The sequence below is a fragment of the Drosophila mauritiana genome, chromosome 3R, assembly GCF_004382145.1.
Source record: "Drosophila mauritiana strain mau12 chromosome 3R, ASM438214v1, whole genome shotgun sequence".
In the NCBI taxonomy this organism is placed as follows: domain Eukaryota; kingdom Metazoa; phylum Arthropoda; class Insecta; order Diptera; family Drosophilidae; genus Drosophila; species Drosophila mauritiana.
The window spans coordinates 18,819,843-18,838,668 of record NC_046670.1 but is presented as its reverse complement, the minus strand read 5'-3'; the positions used below and the strand labels follow the sequence as shown (position 1 = coordinate 18,838,668).

The following is an 18,826-nucleotide window of genomic DNA, read 5'->3' as shown; positions in this document are numbered from 1 at the left end:
TAAAAATAGTTTTTTGTTTATTTTATAGCGAGTGTTTTCGATTTCGCTGCCCGTCGACGAAACAAATAATAAATAAATACAAGTCACGTCCGATGGCAACAAAAGCCGTATAACAACTGAGCGGCTGTCGATGGAAGGCTGCCTCACTGTCAGAAAGAGAGGGGGCGCTAAGAAGCGAGAGAGAAGGCTATAGAAAACAGAAAGAGGCAGCTAGAGACAATCGGAGAGCCTGGGAGACAAGTTTTCCATGTGATTTTGGCATTGCGCGAGAGTGAAGTCTTTGAACATGTGCGAATAATTAAATTAGTCGCTCATTGGCAGTACCAATTGGGTCTCGACTAGGTGCTACTGTGTACTATATGGTGGTCTATCAATTTGCACTTATGTGAAAAACATTATTGTTCAAGTTATCTATTTGTCTTTCAACTTGTAACATGCCTTTATATCTTACCTCGTGACAGTGAAACCCAATTATCGATAATCATATACACATGTAAGTTCACCAAATAAATATTTATAAAATATATATATTTAGATCACTACAAATTCCAACGAAAAATCAAATAAGGTAACGTTTCTGGAAATCTGTCTGTAGTCAAACGTAAATGCTGAACTGGATATCTATTTTCTGGATTTTGGTGGCAGTTCCTCGACATCCTCCTCAGATAGTTCGCTGGTGGGTTCCTCAACCAGGTAACCCTGCTCGGCGGTATATTTGCGCTTTTGCGAGACTTTTCTTCGCCTCCTGGGAACCGATTCTAATTTAACGTATTCCCCCGATCTTGACTGCTCGCTGATCTCCACCGATGAATAACTCTTCGACGAACGCTGGGAATCACCAGATTCCTCAGCTGCGCCCGACTCCGAATTTGAACGGCTTAAGCAGAGAACAATCTCTGGAATCTCATAGCCGTATCCCTCGTCGTCATTGGTGTGATCATTCTCAATTTGAACATATTCTCGATGTGGCTCATGGAAACACGAGTTGGAATCAATGGTTGAACAAATAAGACCAGTTTCCAGATTTTGCCTAGTTGGCAGAGCCAAGTGCGTTTGCATATCCGATAGGTAGTTGATCACACCCATTGGTCCAGCTACATAGGCGGCATTGCCATCTGGAATTGACCAAGATGCTGAAGCACTGGTCAGTATGGGGTCAATACTATAGGAACGGATTTCACTGGAATGACATTGGATCACCGGATAGTCATAAATTCCGGGCATTATGTATTCGTAGTATTCCATAGCGGTACGGCGTCGCCTCGATCCAGACATTTGGTTCAGCTTGCTCCTGAACAAATGGACGTCTAGTTAACCCTGATCCTGGATGGATTTGCTTGATATTATGAATAATTCTAGTAGGAGAAGTCCCCAATTGGCTCCAGTTGATTAACAATGGCCACTCTCATTCGCAAAAAATATATGCGGACATTCGACTTCCACATCAAGTGAAACTCCAGGCAAAGTTCGATGATCATCAGTTTGGGGAAATCGAGTACCAGTTCTCTAGGGGATTAGGCAGGCTGCTTTAGCGTGTATGGGTTTGCTGCAATCAGATGCGGTGATGACGATGGCGGCGGTGTCCAAATGAGGACTTGGTCTGCCGGAAACTGAAGACGAAACAAATTTGGAATTTCATTCGACGAAAATTTTGAACTTTGCTTAGCTTGCCTTAGTTACATGGGAACACTACCTTCACAGACAACCAAGTGGCACAAAAGTATAGGCTTTCTAGATTTTAAAAAATGTCCTTATTGATGTAGGCATTATAGTTGACTCGATTAGCTCTAAAGTTTATATAAAACCTTAAATTTATTTTTAGATCGTAGGTCTACTTTTCTTAACTCTATAGACAGTCTTTATCCATAATCTTAATAAGCGTAGTGCAGCTTCAAAAGTGTTCGGTTTTAATGCTTGTTTCCCCCGAGAACACACCTTTCCGTGTCCAGATCCTCGTCCGAATCTATTCGCTGGCAATCGCCGTGTCCCACAGAGTAGCGTTTGTACAACAGATAACTGAACCACACGGTCAATGGAAGAAGAGCCAATCCCAGAGGCATAAGGAAGAGCAGCAGGAACTCCCGTCGATCGCTAGTCGGAACTCCCTCATCTTCATTACCGTAGTCCGACCAGTACTCATTCTCCTGATCCGTATCCTCCACGTCGGCCAGCACATCCAGGAAGGCCTCCCGGATCTTATGGCCCCGATAGCTGATGGCCACGCATGCGTAGTGTCCGGCATCTCTTAATCTCACTCCGTCCAGAATCAATTTGCTGAGATATATCTGGGGTGCCATCATCTTTTCTGGATCGGTGGACAGTAGTTCATATGTTCGACCATTGTACCGGACAATATGGTTGCTAAAATTGGAGGTTGTGGGTGCCGAGGAGGCTTCTCCAGCTGACTGAGTTCCCACGTAGGTCTGCCGGCGAAACCACTTGATTGTGGGATGCTCCTCGCTGTGAACACGGCACTGGAACACCACCCTATTGCCCACCAACGTGGTCTTGTTGTTGGGATACGAGTCCACAAACTCAGGGGCTGCCAATGAGGTGTCTACAAATAGATTTAATACGTAATCTTCGATATGGTATAGATATTCCGTGATGAAAATTGTACATACTCTTAACATCCAGCTGATAGGTGCGAACCAGTTGAACATCCACAGCCTGGGCCTTATCCCAAATGTGCGGATTAATGCTGCACTTGTACAGTCCCGAATACCGCTCCGTCACATTCCGGAGCCAGAGTTCCGGACGACAAAGACTCGGCTCACATGGCAGAGCAGTCCACTCATCCGCAGATCCCAACTGATGGCAATTGTTTTCGCTGCATTGCTGAAATAGTTTAATACTGACCAATGGGTACCAACCATAATAGAAAAGTACATACCTTAAAGTACCAATGTATCTTCATGTCATTCAGCATACTCTCATCGACCAGACCTTTGAGATTGCACTGCAGCTTGACATCGAATCCGGCTCTCTGTTGAATTAACTCCGTGTTCTCTGCACCGGCAAAAAAGATATAACAAAAATTCCGAACCATTCAATCAAGGCAATGGCAATGTTTACTTTTTTCTGTGTCAATGATAGCCAAATTGACAGTATCTTATCAAGCGTTGTGCTCCCCGAAATTGCGATTAACCTTCTGAATATTTTGACGAATGAAAGCGGAAACGTGTAGTTACAAAAAGAGCTTCTAAATTAAAATATCCATGTGCCTATATCTATATACCCTAGAATTTAAAATGACCCTTATAGTATGAACTAAACTCACCTGTATAGTCAACAAAAAAACCGCGGCACTGCTGAAAGCCGCAGAGGCAAATGAGAATCAATAGCCAGATGCGGCCAGACCACAGATCACAAATCATCGGATCCATTTCCACTTAGCATATCCGCGACATTGTCTTCCACTTGCTATCGCCGAAGGAACCTGTCGAACACTTTGATTAGTTACTTTGGGGCACACACAATGGTTTGGCATTTATTTATTTGAATTCCGCTGGCTGGCTGGCCGGCCATTCGTTTATTTCCCAAATGATCGATTTTCATTTAATTTCTTAGCAAACAAACGAGGCTCTCCGAGTTTCTATTTATTTATTTGGTCTACGCGGTTGCATTTCCACTGGTTCTAGCACATTTTTCACACATTTTATTGTGCGCTGTCGGCAATGAGTGTAAAAATCCACTTTTGTTTATTTACTTGGCCATTCGAAGCGAACGGGTGCTCTACATTGGCTTACAGACACAAACACTGGGCCACAAATCCTTGGTGCGCTCATATATATAAATTATCAGAATTTCGCTTCCCATTTATTAATAAATAGTGAGTGCCATTTATGCAACAATAAATCATTGCCGCAGCGATAATGCCCGTTTATCAATTGATTGGCGGCTACCACAGAACTTTCGGGGGCACTCGATAGATTGAGAAGCGCGTAGAAGGGTTCTAACTGTACGATTCGTTTTTGGTGCTATGAGATGCGAAGAGCTATGAATTAGTGGGAAACAAATATGAACTCCTAATACATAAACATTAGTTATTGACTTTTGCTTAATTGAGAGAAATGTAGAAAGATATTATATTTAAAAGAATCAAACGTTTATATTGTTCCAATATGTCACGAACAAATCATTTCTCGACCACAAAACACGAAGCTCATAAAACACTTTTAATACCCAGGGACGTTTGTTTATGCATTTCGTTTTCCAAGATCTGCGATCTCTTCCCATTGTGATGGAGATTTATCTGTGTTGCCCCACTTGATTGGCATCGACTCAATTGATTTATACGATATCATTTATTAGGTGAAAAGTTGATTGTTTAATAGACAATTTGTTTACCGACCGGGCCCCGACCAGTGGAATCAAAATAGGAGCAAACACACTCACTGTGGCTAAGACCAGATGGACAACTGACACGAAGGCTTCATAATCGCCTGGCTTCCGCTGATACGGCGTATTATTTTTTCCACTAGTTGGAACTCCGGGTCTGCTTCTCCGGTTACTTAATGCCACACACAATTTGTCGATGCTCACTGAATTTTCGCGAATTTCGCAAAATTCTCGATTTTCCGCGTCTGGAGATCCAATTGCTGCTGCTATCCACCCGACAATTGGCTATTGAGGTCCGTAAATATTGTAGCCACATCGATCTTGCGATCGTTTTCTTCCGTATGCGTTCCGTTCGCGGGGCTGGCTATCAACAAACTACTGTAATACACGATTCGAACAAGTGTTACCCCTCGGAGGCGACGGCAGCGGCCACCGTGGGCAGTGCACTGAGAGAAAATTCACGAAAACTGAAACAAACTTTGTATCCCAAAGATAAAATTCCTAGGGGTATAAAATATGTGTATTGGTTTATGGAAATTGAATTCTCAAGGTTAGTACTTATTGTATTTAAAGTATACACATACACATCTACCTCCTATTTCTTCGAGTGTACCTTTGCTCTAGGTGCTGGCATTGCTAGGGAACAACAAAATAAATGTGTTTTATAAGCAGTTTTGCTTATCGCATATCAATATCGGTGCGTAAATATACAGTAGTCGATGGAGTGGACCGATAGAGGCCTAGCCAGACACCTATGTACATATCCAGTGAAGGCACCCGCACGGCTATTGCCACTTCCACATCGACGCGAAGATTAGAGAGGCAATGCGGCTAGCTGGGGCTGCTTAGCTTTATCGGGCAATCCGAACGCTTTTCTAAACCATAGATGGCCAGATATCATGTAAATTCGAAGTGTTATTTATACAGCTCTTGTGCGAGTCACACAGTGGGTCTGGTTTTGGTGATAAGCCATGGGCTTCAAGCGAACCCATCGATAGCCGGGGCTTATCGGGTGGTTGTGGCTTATCAAGCGGCCCATAAATGGAGCAGGAGCCACCGGCTGCTCGACGCCGGAACTCCGCGATACCAATAAATGGCGTCTATAGATTGCTGCCAATGGCGACAACAATGCGACCAATTTGACCAGCAGCTCCAATGCTCGCCATGCTCGAAATGCGCAACAAATCCAAATTAATTCCCAATGGGCCGGTCAACAAAAGCCCCCCAGCCAGACCTCTTGATAACTCCCCCGATGGGCATGTGAAACTGATTAATGTGGCATTATAAATAGGACTCAAGTATGTGGTTGGGTCTTAATCGAAATTAGCTAACTTTGGGTAAAAGTATATTTATGATATTTACGATAAATAAACAAGTGCGCTTATTTCTCGAACTGATTTACTTTGTGGTCTTATGATGACAGCTCTATAAACTTTATGCACATTGTAAACGAGAAATAAATGGAAACAAGTTCCCTTTGCATTTAGTTTACAATCATCATTTAAGACAGTATAAATTTATCGAGTTATTGGTTTTAAAGCCAAGGATATAAAGTTCTAGGTTTTGGTTCAGAATCAGGGCGATATGGACAACTTGCACGATGTTATCGCAAATTTGAGCATTAAATCCAAGAACTTTATAGATGAGACTGCTAAATCATTAACCCCAACAATGGTGGGATTCAGAAGTGAACCTGAGCGAAATCAAAACTGTACCTACTTTATGCAGAATACCTGCCAGCTTTATCCAAAAATTTCTAAATCAGATCACAGGATTGAAAACATTGGTAAATTCGATGAAGATTTTGGGATGAATAAGGAACCTGAGATCAAGGTGGAATGCCCTGTTGATGATCCCAATAAAGAAGTTCAAGTTTTGCTGTATGATCCTAAATCATTTACGTATAATATTTACATGAACATTTTTTCTTACACAGAAAAAAGGATCGCTTGAAGCGGAAATACATGGAAGCTTTGAAGCTGGATAAAAACCTTGAAGCCAGAGTGAAACAATCTGCCATTGAATCCAATCCCGATATGGAGGAACAACAAGCTGAACTGTGAGACCAAACCTTTAATTATGATAACATTTATTTAACTTTATTGGCATTTATAGAAGAAAACTTCACAAGGATCAAGTGGAAATGTACAAAGGTGTGCAGGAAGAAATTATGGTTTGCTTCAAGAGAGACATGGATGATCTAATGCAACAGTATGAAGCTGAGTACACGCGACTTAGTAAGGTCCACTCTAAGTGGCTAAGTTCTGAGAATGTTCCCACCAATAACTCAAACACTCATAAGCCTTAGTCATCGCTTAGGAATTTTTAAGATTTTAGCATTTTATAAGTGAAATTAAAACGTATTTATGTAGTTTGTTGGGTTTGAACATTTGAAAATAAAAAATATTTAGTGTTTTAAGTATTCAGTTTATTTATGGTTTGCTTTAAGAGAGGCATGGATGATCTAATGCAACCCGTGACTTAGTAAGGTCCACTCTAAGTGGCTAAATTCTGAGTATGCTTCCACCGATAAGCATAAGTATTCAGTTTATTTTATACAGCTTTTTATCACTTTTCCTTCGGCTTGAGCTCACTTAGTTCCGTCGCATGCTCCGCCAGCAGATCCAGCATCACCTCGATCTTGAGATTACACATATTGTTCTCCTCCTCGAGGGCACGAAACTTCTTGTTCAGCCGGAGCATGTCATCCACGTCGCCCTTTCGCGTCGAATGCATCCAGATGCCGTCCGCAAACCGCAGCTCCTTGTTGCCCAGCGTCAGGGAAATCTGGCGGAAGTCATCCAAATCCTCGGTGGCCACCGGATGTCCTATATTGCAACGTCCCTGACGCACTGGAATCGGCTTCGACTCGAACTTCTTGTTGAAGAGCGGCATGGCAAACAACTGAAACGGAAAGTTGACCACATTTCGATTACATTCCCATTTGTTTTCACTGCCCCGTTGCCCAGGACAACGGACACTTGTCGAGGGGTCAGCGTTCGCTGCAGGACTCGTGTCAGGTTTTTAATGGCTAGTAAGACCGTATCCATATGTACCTGCTTGAAGGGTGGCAGACCGTCAGAGATTGACGACGGGCAGCAAAAGTGTGCCAGTTGCATAAAATCGGTGAAATACAGAGAATTCCTTGCTGCACGCGGGGATACAAATGGATTTCTAATTTTTTCTTTGACCAGGATTTTAAATTCCTAATAATTCGAAAAAGTACAAAGACAAAGCTTGCTTCATTGCAGAAACTCGTCATGTCAAACATAAACATTTTGTTTAGTTCATTAAAATACAAACACACAATAAAGCAATACACAACTCTACTGTGAAAAATAATATGTTTCCAAACACACAACAAATATGACACAACACGAAAATCAGCAAGCCATTCTCAGGTAGGAGAGCAAATGAAAATTTGTCAACTAAAGTTAGTCAACGCCAAGCCTATTCACCATTTAGCAACTTTGTGCGGGAAATGTCTGAAGGAGTGGATCGACTGATACGGGATCAGGCCGAACTGAAGGTCCACCTCAACGAAGTTCTAGATGAAAACCGCCGGCTGGACAGCGAGTTGGCCAAATGCAGGAGCATCCTGGCTGGCGGCGATTACCAGGAGATCAAGCATCGCCTTCAACTGAGCAACAAGGCTTTGGACGCGTCCAAGAAGCAGGTGGATGAGCTTATCAAGGAACGGAACAGCCTGCAAACCATGCATAATCTCTCCAAACAGACCATCGAAACCATGGAGATGGATCTTAAGAATTATCGCGTCCAATTGAAAATGTCTGGAGATGACCAGGTATTATTGCCCTTCATCAATCCAAATCACCTATTGATTATCATATTATAGTAAGCTTTGACAAAATCGTATGTTTTAGGGACCAGAAAAATCCTAAAGTAAACTTCAACGTTTTCGGAATTCACTTTTAGGTCATACAGCGGTACTCGAAGATCGTCAAAGTGCTGGAGGCAAAAGTGGAGGACCAGCAGAAGGAGATACGGACGCAGGCGGAGACCATAAAGGCCCTGCACGATCACAAGCAGCACAGCGGGTTGCAACTGCAGCAGCTGCATGCTCAACTGAAGGATAGCGAGCAGAGTCAATCCAAGGTTTCCGTCCTGCAGAAGCAGCTTAAGGAGTACGAACTCTCGCTGAGCCACACCCACAATTTGCTCATGGAGAGCACAAGACGGGAAACCGCCGCCATGCGAAAAGTCGAGGAGGCTATCATACTCAGCGAAGAGGCAAACAAGGAGAAAATAGACGCCACTAAGCTGGCCGAGACCTACAAGGAGGAGATGACCCATCTAGCCTCCAATATCGGTACCATAATGGATGAGGCCTCCACACGCGTGGACGTTGAAGTGGGCCATCTGAAGAATATGCTCAAGCAAAAGGACATTATAATTACCACAATTAAGGAGAAGGTAAATGTCTATAATCGTATAATGGTTATCACTTATAGTTACACTTACAAATTTTAGCTGAAAAAACTGGCTGTCGATCATAAGTCGGTGGTCCACATGCTGGAGACCCGGAGCAATCGCCTGGAGCAAAAGTACAAGGAGGTGCTGAAGCAGAACGATAAGCTGGAAGCCGAGTTGGAGGCAACTTGCCGGCGACTTGGCGAGCTGGAGCGATCCGTTACTAAAGCTTACGGTGGAGATGCCGAAGATGCCAGGATGTGAGTATACAATATAGACTTAATGACATGATTATAAATCATAACGCTTTCAGAAAAATGTTCTATAAGTCTCAAATGGATCGCTGCATAATGGATCATAAGAAGATGAAGGAGAAATACCGCGAGGGCATGGAGGACATCACGCAGCGCTTCGAATCGGAAATTTACAAATTAAGGGAGGAGAACTCCGTGCTGCTTGCGGAAAACGAACTGCTTAAGAGCGGTGCCGCAGGCGATAGCTCCAAGCAGACTGGTCACTAATTTTACGGTTGTACAAAGATATATTTTATGATCACTCTCGTACATAATAAATTAGTTATACGAGATCACACTAGGTGGCTGCCGTTGTCTGAGCATTTCGACCGGGAAACAAACTGGGAAACCAATAGGATGGCTCATCGCCCGCCTGCTTGTCAATCCAACAGAGACCTTCGCCGAGCACCTTGTCCAGTGACTGTTGAGCACGGTAGTCGGTCCAGCTGAGAACGGATGACACAGAAATCAATGTTCTATTCAGTTGAAAGTACAAGTGATATTCTTACCCCAAATCCTTGATCAACTGACTCTGCGTAACACAGCCTTGTTCGGTATTGGATGCGGCATTCAGTATGTTGGTCTCCTCCATGCTCAGCTCTCCGGGAATGGACTGAACTATGTACTTGCCCTTGCCCAGCTTGTGAACCACAAAGCTGATGGTACGTTATGGAAAACGAGAAACTTGTGAAATTGAATGCAAGCTGAGGTAATGACCCTTACCCGTTGCCAAAAATGCTCAGCTTTTTAGCGGCCATTAGGATGTCCTCCTTGGTGATCTCCTGGTGCACTGAACTCTGACCTCTGGCGGCGATAAGCCGTCGCCGCAGATCGTCCAGCTCCATGAGTCCACCTGTTTTGTGATTGGCCGCCAGACAAACCTCTACCACCTGGACACCCAGTTCGTAGTAGAAATCGCCCATTCCCAGCACGCTCCAGAATCCTTTCCCGGTGGCCAGCGGATCCACGCCGATGGCGGCGCACATTTCCTGAAACTGTTTGCGGAACTGCGAGTTCTTGCGAATGTCCTCCTTGTGTTTCATCGCAAATTCCTCCAGTTTCACCCGGAAAACCTCCATTTGCTTGGTCATTTGTTCGAGTTGATTTTCCTGCAGGTCGGTGCCCTTGTCCTTGTACTTCTCCGCAGCCAGCTTCTGCTGCTGAATGGCTCCCAGGCCCACACGTCGTCGCATATCTGTTCCTTAAGTTTATATTTGTTAGTAAACAACTAAATTTACTCAACAAAAATTAATCACAACAAATGTGAACAGCTGTTTTCCTTACGTTAGTGCGGAACGTTGCGATTAGTTACGTGACGTATAGAAATTGTGCTGTTGTGCTGGTCGGGTGCTGTTATGCGCAATGTTAACTATTTCAATTTCATGGAGGGATGAAATTTATGTAAAAAATATGCATAAAATACAAATTTAATATTTACTTTAGCTTATCACCAATATTTAATAATTCAATTCTTTAAATTGCTGCTAAATATGCATACCTCTTCATTAAGTTAATAACTTTGTAAGAAAAAGGATTAAAGAAAAATAAAGGAATATAAATTGTTTAAATGTTAAGATTTCTATATTCGTAGCAAACAACAAACATCTGCTATGCGATTAGCACTCATATAAAGTGCATTTGTCACAAGGTCCGCTCAATTAATGTTTAATGGACCCACCGCCCCCATAGTTCAACGAACAATCCCATCGAATTCGGGGATAAATAAAAAGAAGAAACCGCTCGCAATATGACGAAAAACCATGACACGAGGGTTTCATCGATGAGCCCGCATAATTATAATTGGAAAACGTCATCGGATCGGCTGCTAATATATATCCCATGAAAGTCACTCAATGTTTATAATGCCAGCGGATATCGAACCCGCTGATTAAATTTCAGATCACCACACACATCCCATCCGTGAATCATTCAACTTGCAAAATCAGCCGATTTCGTCAGAGCAACAAATCTGTGCTGATTAATTATCCGAAAGGGAGCGAAATGGAATCCCAGCCCCGATCATTAATAAGCCATCGCTTTGCTTCGGACTCCGTTTTCGTTGGCACTTAGCACCACTTAACGGTAGGAGAATCGCCCGATTAGCGAGGAACCCACTCGGAATGGGAGCCCAGACCCACAAAACAGATCCCCAGAGGCACTCGACACCATTACGCCCAGTAGTCTCGGCAGCACACGTTCCATCGGAGACCATCCAACGAGATTTTACACCGCAGATTAAAGTTTAGCCTCTGCGATCGTAAGATATAGATAAATAGATACATATGCTTATATGCAATTTTTATGGTTTCTATGACCTGAATAGGGTCATTTGGTTATGAGCTTCTTCTTATTTATAAAATATATAGTATTTGCACCATTTTTTATTCTCAGTGCTTTGGCGTTTATTGCCACACAAATTGATATTCACAAATATTCATATGCGTGGCCATATGTCCAGTAACTAGGGCAAACATCGAACTCGCGGATACAGATACAACTCAATGGATTGCATAATGGCTTTGTTAATTGAAAAATCTTGGCGTGTCTATATAATAAATTGCGGTCAATCTATAAGCAAGGGAATGTAACACGATATTACAAAGGGGTCTACATTATATTAATACTGTCATATAAAATATTTTGGAATATAAATCAATGGAGAAGTATAAACAAATCTATTGTTACTAAACAAACTAGTCATAAGCAATTGTCAAGTTGCAGATTGAAATCTAGAGGATATAGCCATGACTTGCTTGAGTGGTATGTCGAGTTAATTTCAAATTTAATAAATAGCAGCTATAAATGTAATATTTTTACAAGTAAAAACTACTTTATTTCTGGATTTCATCGCCCTACGTGCATTTTCTTTCCCATCTGTTTTGCTGGCATTCGCTGGATGCGCAATTATTTGGACAGGAAGCCAGCCGTGATCGCTGGCACAGATGAAAATGCACGGATACAGATACAGATACGAGCACGGGTACGGATACGGGTGTGGTAAATATTTATTTGTGCTGCTCTTCACCGTAGCTGCGGCCTGACTTGCAAATGCAAGCCGAGCCAAGCCAAATAAAACACGCATGCGCGCACAAAATTTAATGGAAATGCAGGAGGAAAAGCGAACTGAAATAGCAGCAGATAAAAATAAACAAAATGCCGCCGACAGACAAAGGGCCAAGATACAAGATACAAGGCACGAGCGAACGAGGGAGTCTAACTGCGCTGACACACAAAGTAATTACTAACAACTATGGCCATTTTTATTCAATTTCACAAATGAATAATAATATCTATGCCTAAAAGAGAAAGGTATGCATTACAATGATTCGGTTTCATTGTAAAAAACCTCAATTCTCGCGGGGCAGTTGCCGATGCAATGCGGGATGTTTGACAGTCGAGGGCGAAATATTTGGGCAGCTGACAAGCACGCAGTCCGCTGCGATGGACCATCGCATGTAATCAGCCGCATTAAACGCGAAGTGCAATATGCCAGAAATAGTTTCGACCAGATGCCGTCAGCTTGGCATGCATATACATATGAGGGGATCCAGAGATACGGTTGCAGATACAGATACAGATACTGAGATACATCAACATCAGGCGTTACGACAGGCGGAGCAAAACGGCTGCCATTCGGACTGACCAACTCATTTGATTTTCCATGCGCCGCAGATCGCATTACACATTAATAGAGTCCATTCACATTTCAGTGGCCTGCCCCATCGAAATGCATATGAAATGAAGCCACAGAGGCACCACCAAGCAACCACCAAGAAGAGCCGAACAAGAAAAAGCCGGTCGGGGTCACCACTCCACGGGCTCATAATTCATCCAAAATGAAAACTTTCGTCTGGCAGCAGAAAACTCTTTTGTTCGCGGCGAGTGGAAAGTAATAATAAAAAGAATTCAAAATGAGAGGAAATCTTAGACAATGCCCGCCCGACGAGGGCAATAAAAACTGGATAAAAATGTTGGGAAATTAGGGAAAATCAACGATAGCGCTTGGCGTTCGGATCAAAACCAGTTGGAAAGTTGCTCGCCGCAGCGATCAATTATTATGCTCGCTATTGTTTGAGCATTTTCCAAGTGACTGCACAGGGAAATAAAGTTTTCTCAGTTTAATATAATAATTTTACAACAGGGTAACTTTATATTTCGTACTCTTGATGATAACTTTGATACTCAGCAATCATAGTAACAACAGCCAAATTATATGGTACTGAAACCTTTCGTGCTGGTTCCTTAATTTTCCTCAGTGCAACACCCGCTGTTGCATTGGTGGCAGCGACAATTGTCGCTAGTTTTCGCATCGCCAACCAGTTTGGGTGTGAAAAGTAACGGATCGAGCGGGCTAACACACACCCAGGCAAATAAGAATACTCAAGTGGGTCAGCTGGCAACTTACAAATCGCTGTCTGGCGTGTTGCATGCAACAAATGGCCGATAAAGCACCGAGGCATTGCCAAGTGACCGACCCACCGATTTGATTTATGCCCACGACCCACTCTCCGTAAGACATTTACACATGCGATTTGTCTTGGGTTTCCTTTCCCCATGAATTATGATCTCGGTCAGTGGGGTGTGGTGGTCAAGACATTAGCTTTCCCGTTACCCAAGTCACACGATCGCCGACAGCTGGGCGAAAGCGATGGACAACCCAAGCCACCTCTCCAAGAACCCGAGATCTGTGTAGCCTCTATAACGCCTGCGGAATTATCTATTATGTCCAGCGCTTACAACTGGACACTCCTCTGAAATCCGAAATCGGACTCTCGTGAGATTTATGGGGCAACAAAATAAGTACACAACTTAGCGACAGCGAACCAGAATGAGAATCAAAACTTGAACTCGAACCATCCCGTCCATCGCCGTCTGCTGGATGCAATTAGCCGCCCCAGAGTCACGTAGAGTAATTGCAGTGCATTTTGGGATCGGGCCGCCGGGTGGAGGAAGGGCAAGTTCTCCGTCCGCAACCAGGAGAGATAAATGAGGCAAATTAGCACTCGGCGACCCGGTCAGGAAAAAAGAACAACGGATTGTGGACAAGGGCAAATGGCAAGCTACTCATTCACAGGGGAAAACGGTCATATGGACTACTGGCTTTTATGTCATAAGGGAAGTGTGTGAATCACTTCTCAATGTATTTGAAAAATGCAATGCAAAGCTAATCAAAATATATATAGAAAGTGATTCTAAGGATTGCACAAAATCGTATGTATATAGAAAGCAAAAAGAAGCACTCCTCTGTGTATCTCAGCAGTTAACCTCATGCGCAGCGCATGCGACAGTTCCATTGATCGGTTGCGTTGGGTTCTCGGATTCATTCATTTCATTATCATTCACTGGCTTCTGACCTTTTGAGCCGGGTTTACATGGTACGTGGGCCATAAACTAATTTCTGCCAGCCAGTCGGGGAAAAACAGCTTGAGTTTTCCGCAGACAAGCTGCGTGCGGCGGAAGTGACGGCGGAAAAGTAGCCCATCAGTAGACCCAGACACGTACCCAGAAAACATCTGAAAGATAAAAATATACACGCCGATATGCATTCAAATAATGCCCAGTGAAAAATCAGCGCAGCTACGAGATATCAAAATAAAAGCAAAGCTGAAACGCATTTTCCGTGGAAATGGCGCAGCAAATGTGTGCAAATGGGGTGGTAGATTTCGGGGAAAATCAAACAGAGGGGTTCGAAATCTCTTTTTTGCTACTTTCACACTGTTGCAGTTGTCTATATATTATAATCGAGCACTAATTTGGTGTGCATTCTATGTAAGTATATAGTGGTTCTTAAAATCTTAATCCTAAAATATACTGCACATTTATATCTAATTGGAAATAAATCTGATATCTCGAATACCATATATCGAAATATCTCCTTATCTATCTTTGCTTGCAACTCGTCTGTTGATCCGCACAAAGGGAAAATAAAAACAAACGCCATCTTTCCGAAAACTTTCTTTTTTATTTCTTCTCAAACCGCACTGAATTCGGGAAATTACAATCGCGAACAATGAGAGCAATCAAGGGCTGGCCTTAATTACAAACCTCGGCGAAATGAGAACGTGTAATTCTATCTCTCGAGTGTCCAATTGATACGCGTTTATCGCCCCTGTGGAAGTTCCTGATTTGATCCCGATTCCCCTGCATAAAACCGCAAGCCTCAACCCTTTTCCCCGCTCCATTTAATGTTTTGTTTTGGGCAAGGCCCAATAATGAAAGCCAAGAAACAAAAAAAACTTAAAAAAAAAGAATGAAACCCTAAGCGGACAACGACAATTCCTGAGCTGTCTATGCTTTTTGGGGAGCAGATGTTACTTTTCGCGGCTCAAAACGAGAATTCTTTGAGCCAACCTCGTCTCGCCTTCTCCGATTCACCGATTCCCCAATTCTCCGATTCTCCGGCTGCTGCTCAAAAAAACGAAAATATATCGAAAAAAGCAAAGCACTTGTTCCAGCTTGAGCAGCTCAACGAGATATTCGTACACTGCGAGAAACGGGCAGTTGTATTTCAGTTTATTCATGAATTGTTAAAAAATATATACATGCTACAACATAGCTTCCAAGAAATTCATGAACTTAAGTTTTTGTAACATTCAGCCTTATGATTTCATTAATTATTCATTGTTCTCCAGTTAATTCCTTATATATCCACAGTTTCTCTCAGTGCAAATGGGGATGTATTTCAAGTGCGGAAACGGGAAGAGAGAATACGATATATGGAGCAGGCGATGCGGAGGAAGGAGAGAGGTAGATTGCACCGGGTGTGTCAGATTCAGGTTTTGGTTTTGGCGCAAAAAATGTGTGCTCAAAATTACCAGCAGCAGGTATTCGCACTCGTATGGGTATTCGCATCCGTGTGGCTCCGATGATGAGGGCAGCCGCATCCACATAGCCACATATCCACATCCATATAGCCACATCCACAGCAGCAGCCGCAGAAATTGGCGCAAAATTTACAGATGCCTCAAAAAACAGAAAAAAAGAATGGAAAATGGAAAGCAACTGCAGCGACACAGGTCCCCATTTGTATGAGTGCGGCGCCGAGTTTGTGAGGCATTTCAAAGACGAGGGAAATCGCATGCCCCAAACTTCCTTCATGCAACCCTATCTTATATATCTATATATATATATATCTCAGCCCCCCTAAATCACTTTCACGCACTATAAATAGCGGGCTTGAAAGAAATACATGCATACATACATATATCAATACTGCATATATATATATATATCTAATCACTCATTATGATTGCTATCAACCTAGCAGTAGTCGACTAATTCTAAACCCCATCCTCACTTTCAACATATGTAAGTGTCTTGTCATATTCGATTGGAAATAACTAGGTTTGGTAAATTGAATTCTTTTGAATGCTGAAGTTCAAATAATGTAAACAATTATATCTCTGCCAATATCCCATTTAATAGTATTTTTCAGGCGCCATAATATGCGCGCAATTTGTGGCAGTGCAAAGTATCTGCTAGATTCATTTCAAGCGAACGGATCTGCAGTTATTGTTGCTGCCACGTGCGCCCATATTGCACATTGCACACAGCAAGAACAAATTAAATGGAAAAGAAAACAGCTGGCGGGGGGAGGAGAAAGCAGAAATGAGGGAGCACAGCCCGGGCTTCTTAATGAGTTCATTTATTAATTAGACGAACGTGACGTCAGCGCGAGCGGAAAACGAAGAAAACCTCTGTGTATCTCAAACTCCCTGCGTTACGTTCGGCACTAAAACAGCAGTTAACCTCATGCGCAGCGCGTGCGACAGTTCCATTGATCGGTTGCGTTGGCTCTGGGTTCATTCATTTCATTATCATTCACTGGCTTCTGACCTTTTGAGCCGGGGTTACATCGTACGTGGGCCATAAACTAATTTCTGCCAGCCAGTCGGGGAAAAACAGCTTGAGTTTTCCGCAGACAAGCTGCGTGCGGCGGAAGTGACGGCGGAAAAGTAGCCCATCAGTAGACCCAGACACTTACCCAGAAAACATCTAAGATAAAAATATACACGCCGATATGCATTCAAATAATGCCCAGTGAAAATCAGCGCAGCTACGAGATATTACAAAAACCCAAAGCTGAATCGCAGTTGTTGAAATGTTGGAATGGAAATCTCTTTTGCAACTTTCACACATTTCCAACGGCATTGTTCCCCTCTCGAGTGCCACGTCATTATGTGGATTTTTTGGCGCGAGGGTTGGTTTTTCCATGCGATCCGATCCCATCCCATCCCATCTGATCCTCAACCCCTCGTTCACCTCACAAGCAGGTAGTTGCCAATCCGAATTGGACATCGCGCCAAAAAATACGAGGAAGTGAATCTTCTATACAGTGAATCCCGGAGAAGCGAAACTTTTATTTAGAGTTGCTGAGATTTATTTGGTTTGTTACATGAAAGTAAAGGTTTCATTCAAGTGCCGCAAAAAATCTCACTGAATACATTCAATTGTTATAAAGCCAATGTATCCCTTTGCGAGGGCCCACTGTACGCCTGACAACAATAACAAATCGCAATCCTTTGGGCGCGGCCTTTGTCCGGGGCACTCTTTAAAATGACTAATCGGTCGAAGAGCCAGACGAAATGGGCCTGAAGACTCCGATTCGAGGTAACACCAGCTGCTCCTTCTAACCAGCCACCAGTGGAGTGGGGGCCAGTTTCTCGGCTCGGCTGACTCAGCATTATTGAAATGGAAATGACTTGTGGCCCACATTATTGACTACTACCACTACTACTACCTCTATTTCTATGCGGTTTTCACTTTCGTTTGTTCGAGATACGCTTGAATTGCCACCGCAGGCGCGAAAGTTGTTTAGTTTTTCTGTGATGATTGTAGCCAGAATTTTTCGTATTCCTGTTGCTGGCAATTTGTTTTAGCCACGTCGGTCGCCAATTAGGCCGTTTAATGCCGCATGAAGCTCGGCTCGACCTTGAGTTAGGGCCCAAAACGCGCTAACATATCAGTTAGTTAGCGTTTAGCTCGGTATTTGTGCGAGGTAAATAGCAACGAGCCCGCAGTCTCTAGCATAACTAATTGTATTTACACGGCCTATAATTGGCACACAAAAAACAGATTCACTTTCCGTAATTGTTACATGTAAATATCGTAAGTTTAGATGGGAAAACTACATTATTCTGAGCTAGGAATCTCTTTGTTTGGGATACATTTGGTAGTCAAATGTGTGGCATTGTGTTAAAGGTACTACTTGTTGGCATCTCAAATTGGGCGTTATGAAGTCATCGATTTAATTTATAAACTACTTTGAATTCATCATGTGTTTGCTTGCGATGCAATTCGGTTTGATGAGTTTCTGATTATGAAACTCAGTTTTTTTTCTATATTTTTAGAAATTAAAAATTTTAAATTAAGAAAATAATCTTATGATCAATTCATTTAAACATCACGGAAGTAAATGTAATTTATGACGTCAGTTGAAGTTCCCTACTTGCGCCACCTCTCAAAACTGCTGCAGTTAACAGTGCAAGAGAGCGGTGCTAGGAAACAATTTTTATGGAAATAAACATATATCATAAGCATATTGAAATATTTTCTAGTTCACTTTAAGTAGAGTATGTTATCTCTGCATCTCACCCTAATGTTAATGTTACCCAAACGTAAGAGAGCGCAAAAGTGCTGAAGAGAGTCACGAAAGAGCGCAGAGTGACCGTTTCGGCGGGCTAAAAGCGAAAGTATAGCATTATCGATGCGGGCGCAACTGGTCACACTGCACCGTGCGTATATAAGCTGATGAAGACTGT

The 18,826-nt window shown here is 42.8% G+C and overlaps 6 protein-coding genes across 12 annotated transcripts; 2 read left to right on the top strand and 4 right to left on the bottom strand.

Moving 5' to 3' along the window:
- Positions 1-511: 511 nt before the first annotated feature.
- Positions 512-1,692, bottom strand: LOC117143163. The gene has a single exon (XM_033307676.1). It carries the CDS (start codon positions 1,273-1,275, stop codon positions 622-624), a length of 654 nt encoding a protein of 217 aa, XP_033163567.1. The 5' UTR covers positions 1,276-1,692; the 3' UTR covers positions 512-621.
- Positions 1,526-4,805, bottom strand: LOC117143162 (cell adhesion molecule-related/down-regulated by oncogenes). Of its 3 annotated transcripts, none has more exons than XM_033307674.1 (6): positions 4,399-4,766; positions 3,281-3,462; positions 2,894-3,009; positions 2,625-2,838; positions 1,936-2,557; positions 1,526-1,610 (listed from the first exon to the last, which is right to left on the bottom strand). In XM_033307674.1, exons 2-6 carry the CDS (start codon positions 3,384-3,386, stop codon positions 1,553-1,555), a joined length of 1,116 nt encoding a protein of 371 aa, XP_033163565.1. In that variant the 5' UTR covers positions 3,387-3,462; positions 4,399-4,766; the 3' UTR covers positions 1,526-1,552. The 3 variants fall into 3 exon arrangements, with proteins under 3 accessions (XP_033163565.1, XP_033163564.1, XP_033163566.1); XM_033307673.1 differs by having other exon boundaries at positions 3,281-3,439; positions 4,399-4,765; XM_033307675.1 differs by lacking the exon at positions 1,526-1,610 and having other exon boundaries at positions 1,791-2,557; positions 3,281-3,439; positions 4,399-4,805.
- Positions 4,806-5,817: 1,012 nt separating this feature from the next.
- On the top strand, positions 5,818-6,732 carry LOC117144352. Of its 2 annotated transcripts, none has more exons than XM_033309468.1 (3): positions 5,818-6,221; positions 6,278-6,400; positions 6,460-6,732. In XM_033309468.1, exons 1-3 carry the CDS (start codon positions 5,926-5,928, stop codon positions 6,647-6,649), a joined length of 609 nt encoding a protein of 202 aa, XP_033165359.1. In that variant the 5' UTR covers positions 5,818-5,925; the 3' UTR covers positions 6,650-6,732. The 2 variants fall into 2 exon arrangements, with proteins under 2 accessions (XP_033165359.1, XP_033165358.1); XM_033309467.1 differs by having other exon boundaries at positions 5,820-6,221; positions 6,457-6,726.
- Positions 6,733-6,877: 145 nt separating this feature from the next.
- LOC117144353 (protein chibby homolog 1) lies at positions 6,878-8,907 on the bottom strand. 2 transcript variants are annotated; one of them, XM_033309470.1, is made up of 2 exons: positions 8,824-8,907; positions 6,878-7,245 (listed from the first exon to the last, which is right to left on the bottom strand). In XM_033309470.1, the coding sequence occupies exons 1-2, from the start codon at positions 8,854-8,856 to the stop codon at positions 6,910-6,912; spliced, it is 369 nt and encodes a 122-aa protein (XP_033165361.1). In that variant the 5' UTR covers positions 8,857-8,907; the 3' UTR covers positions 6,878-6,909. The 2 variants fall into 2 exon arrangements, with proteins under 2 accessions (XP_033165361.1, XP_033165360.1); XM_033309469.1 differs by lacking the exon at positions 8,824-8,907 and adding an exon at positions 7,398-7,492.
- Positions 7,630-9,366, top strand: LOC117144350 (unconventional myosin-XVIIIa). 3 transcript variants are annotated; one of them, XM_033309463.1, is made up of 5 exons: positions 7,630-7,742; positions 7,807-8,146; positions 8,278-8,775; positions 8,833-9,032; positions 9,086-9,366. In XM_033309463.1, the coding sequence occupies exons 1-5, from the start codon at positions 7,708-7,710 to the stop codon at positions 9,291-9,293; spliced, it is 1,281 nt and encodes a 426-aa protein (XP_033165354.1). In that variant the 5' UTR covers positions 7,630-7,707; the 3' UTR covers positions 9,294-9,366. The 3 variants fall into 3 exon arrangements, with proteins under 3 accessions (XP_033165354.1, XP_033165355.1, XP_033165356.1); XM_033309464.1 differs by having other exon boundaries at positions 9,102-9,185; XM_033309465.1 differs by lacking the exons at positions 8,833-9,032; positions 9,086-9,366 and having other exon boundaries at positions 7,651-7,742; positions 7,807-8,196; positions 8,278-8,366.
- Positions 9,294-10,350, bottom strand: LOC117144351 (vacuolar-sorting protein SNF8). The gene is made up of 3 exons (XM_033309466.1): positions 9,789-10,350; positions 9,575-9,721; positions 9,294-9,511 (listed from the first exon to the last, which is right to left on the bottom strand). Exons 1-3 carry the CDS (start codon positions 10,256-10,258, stop codon positions 9,364-9,366), a joined length of 765 nt encoding a protein of 254 aa, XP_033165357.1. The 5' UTR covers positions 10,259-10,350; the 3' UTR covers positions 9,294-9,363.
- Between the last annotated feature and the right edge of the window lie 8,476 nt (positions 10,351-18,826).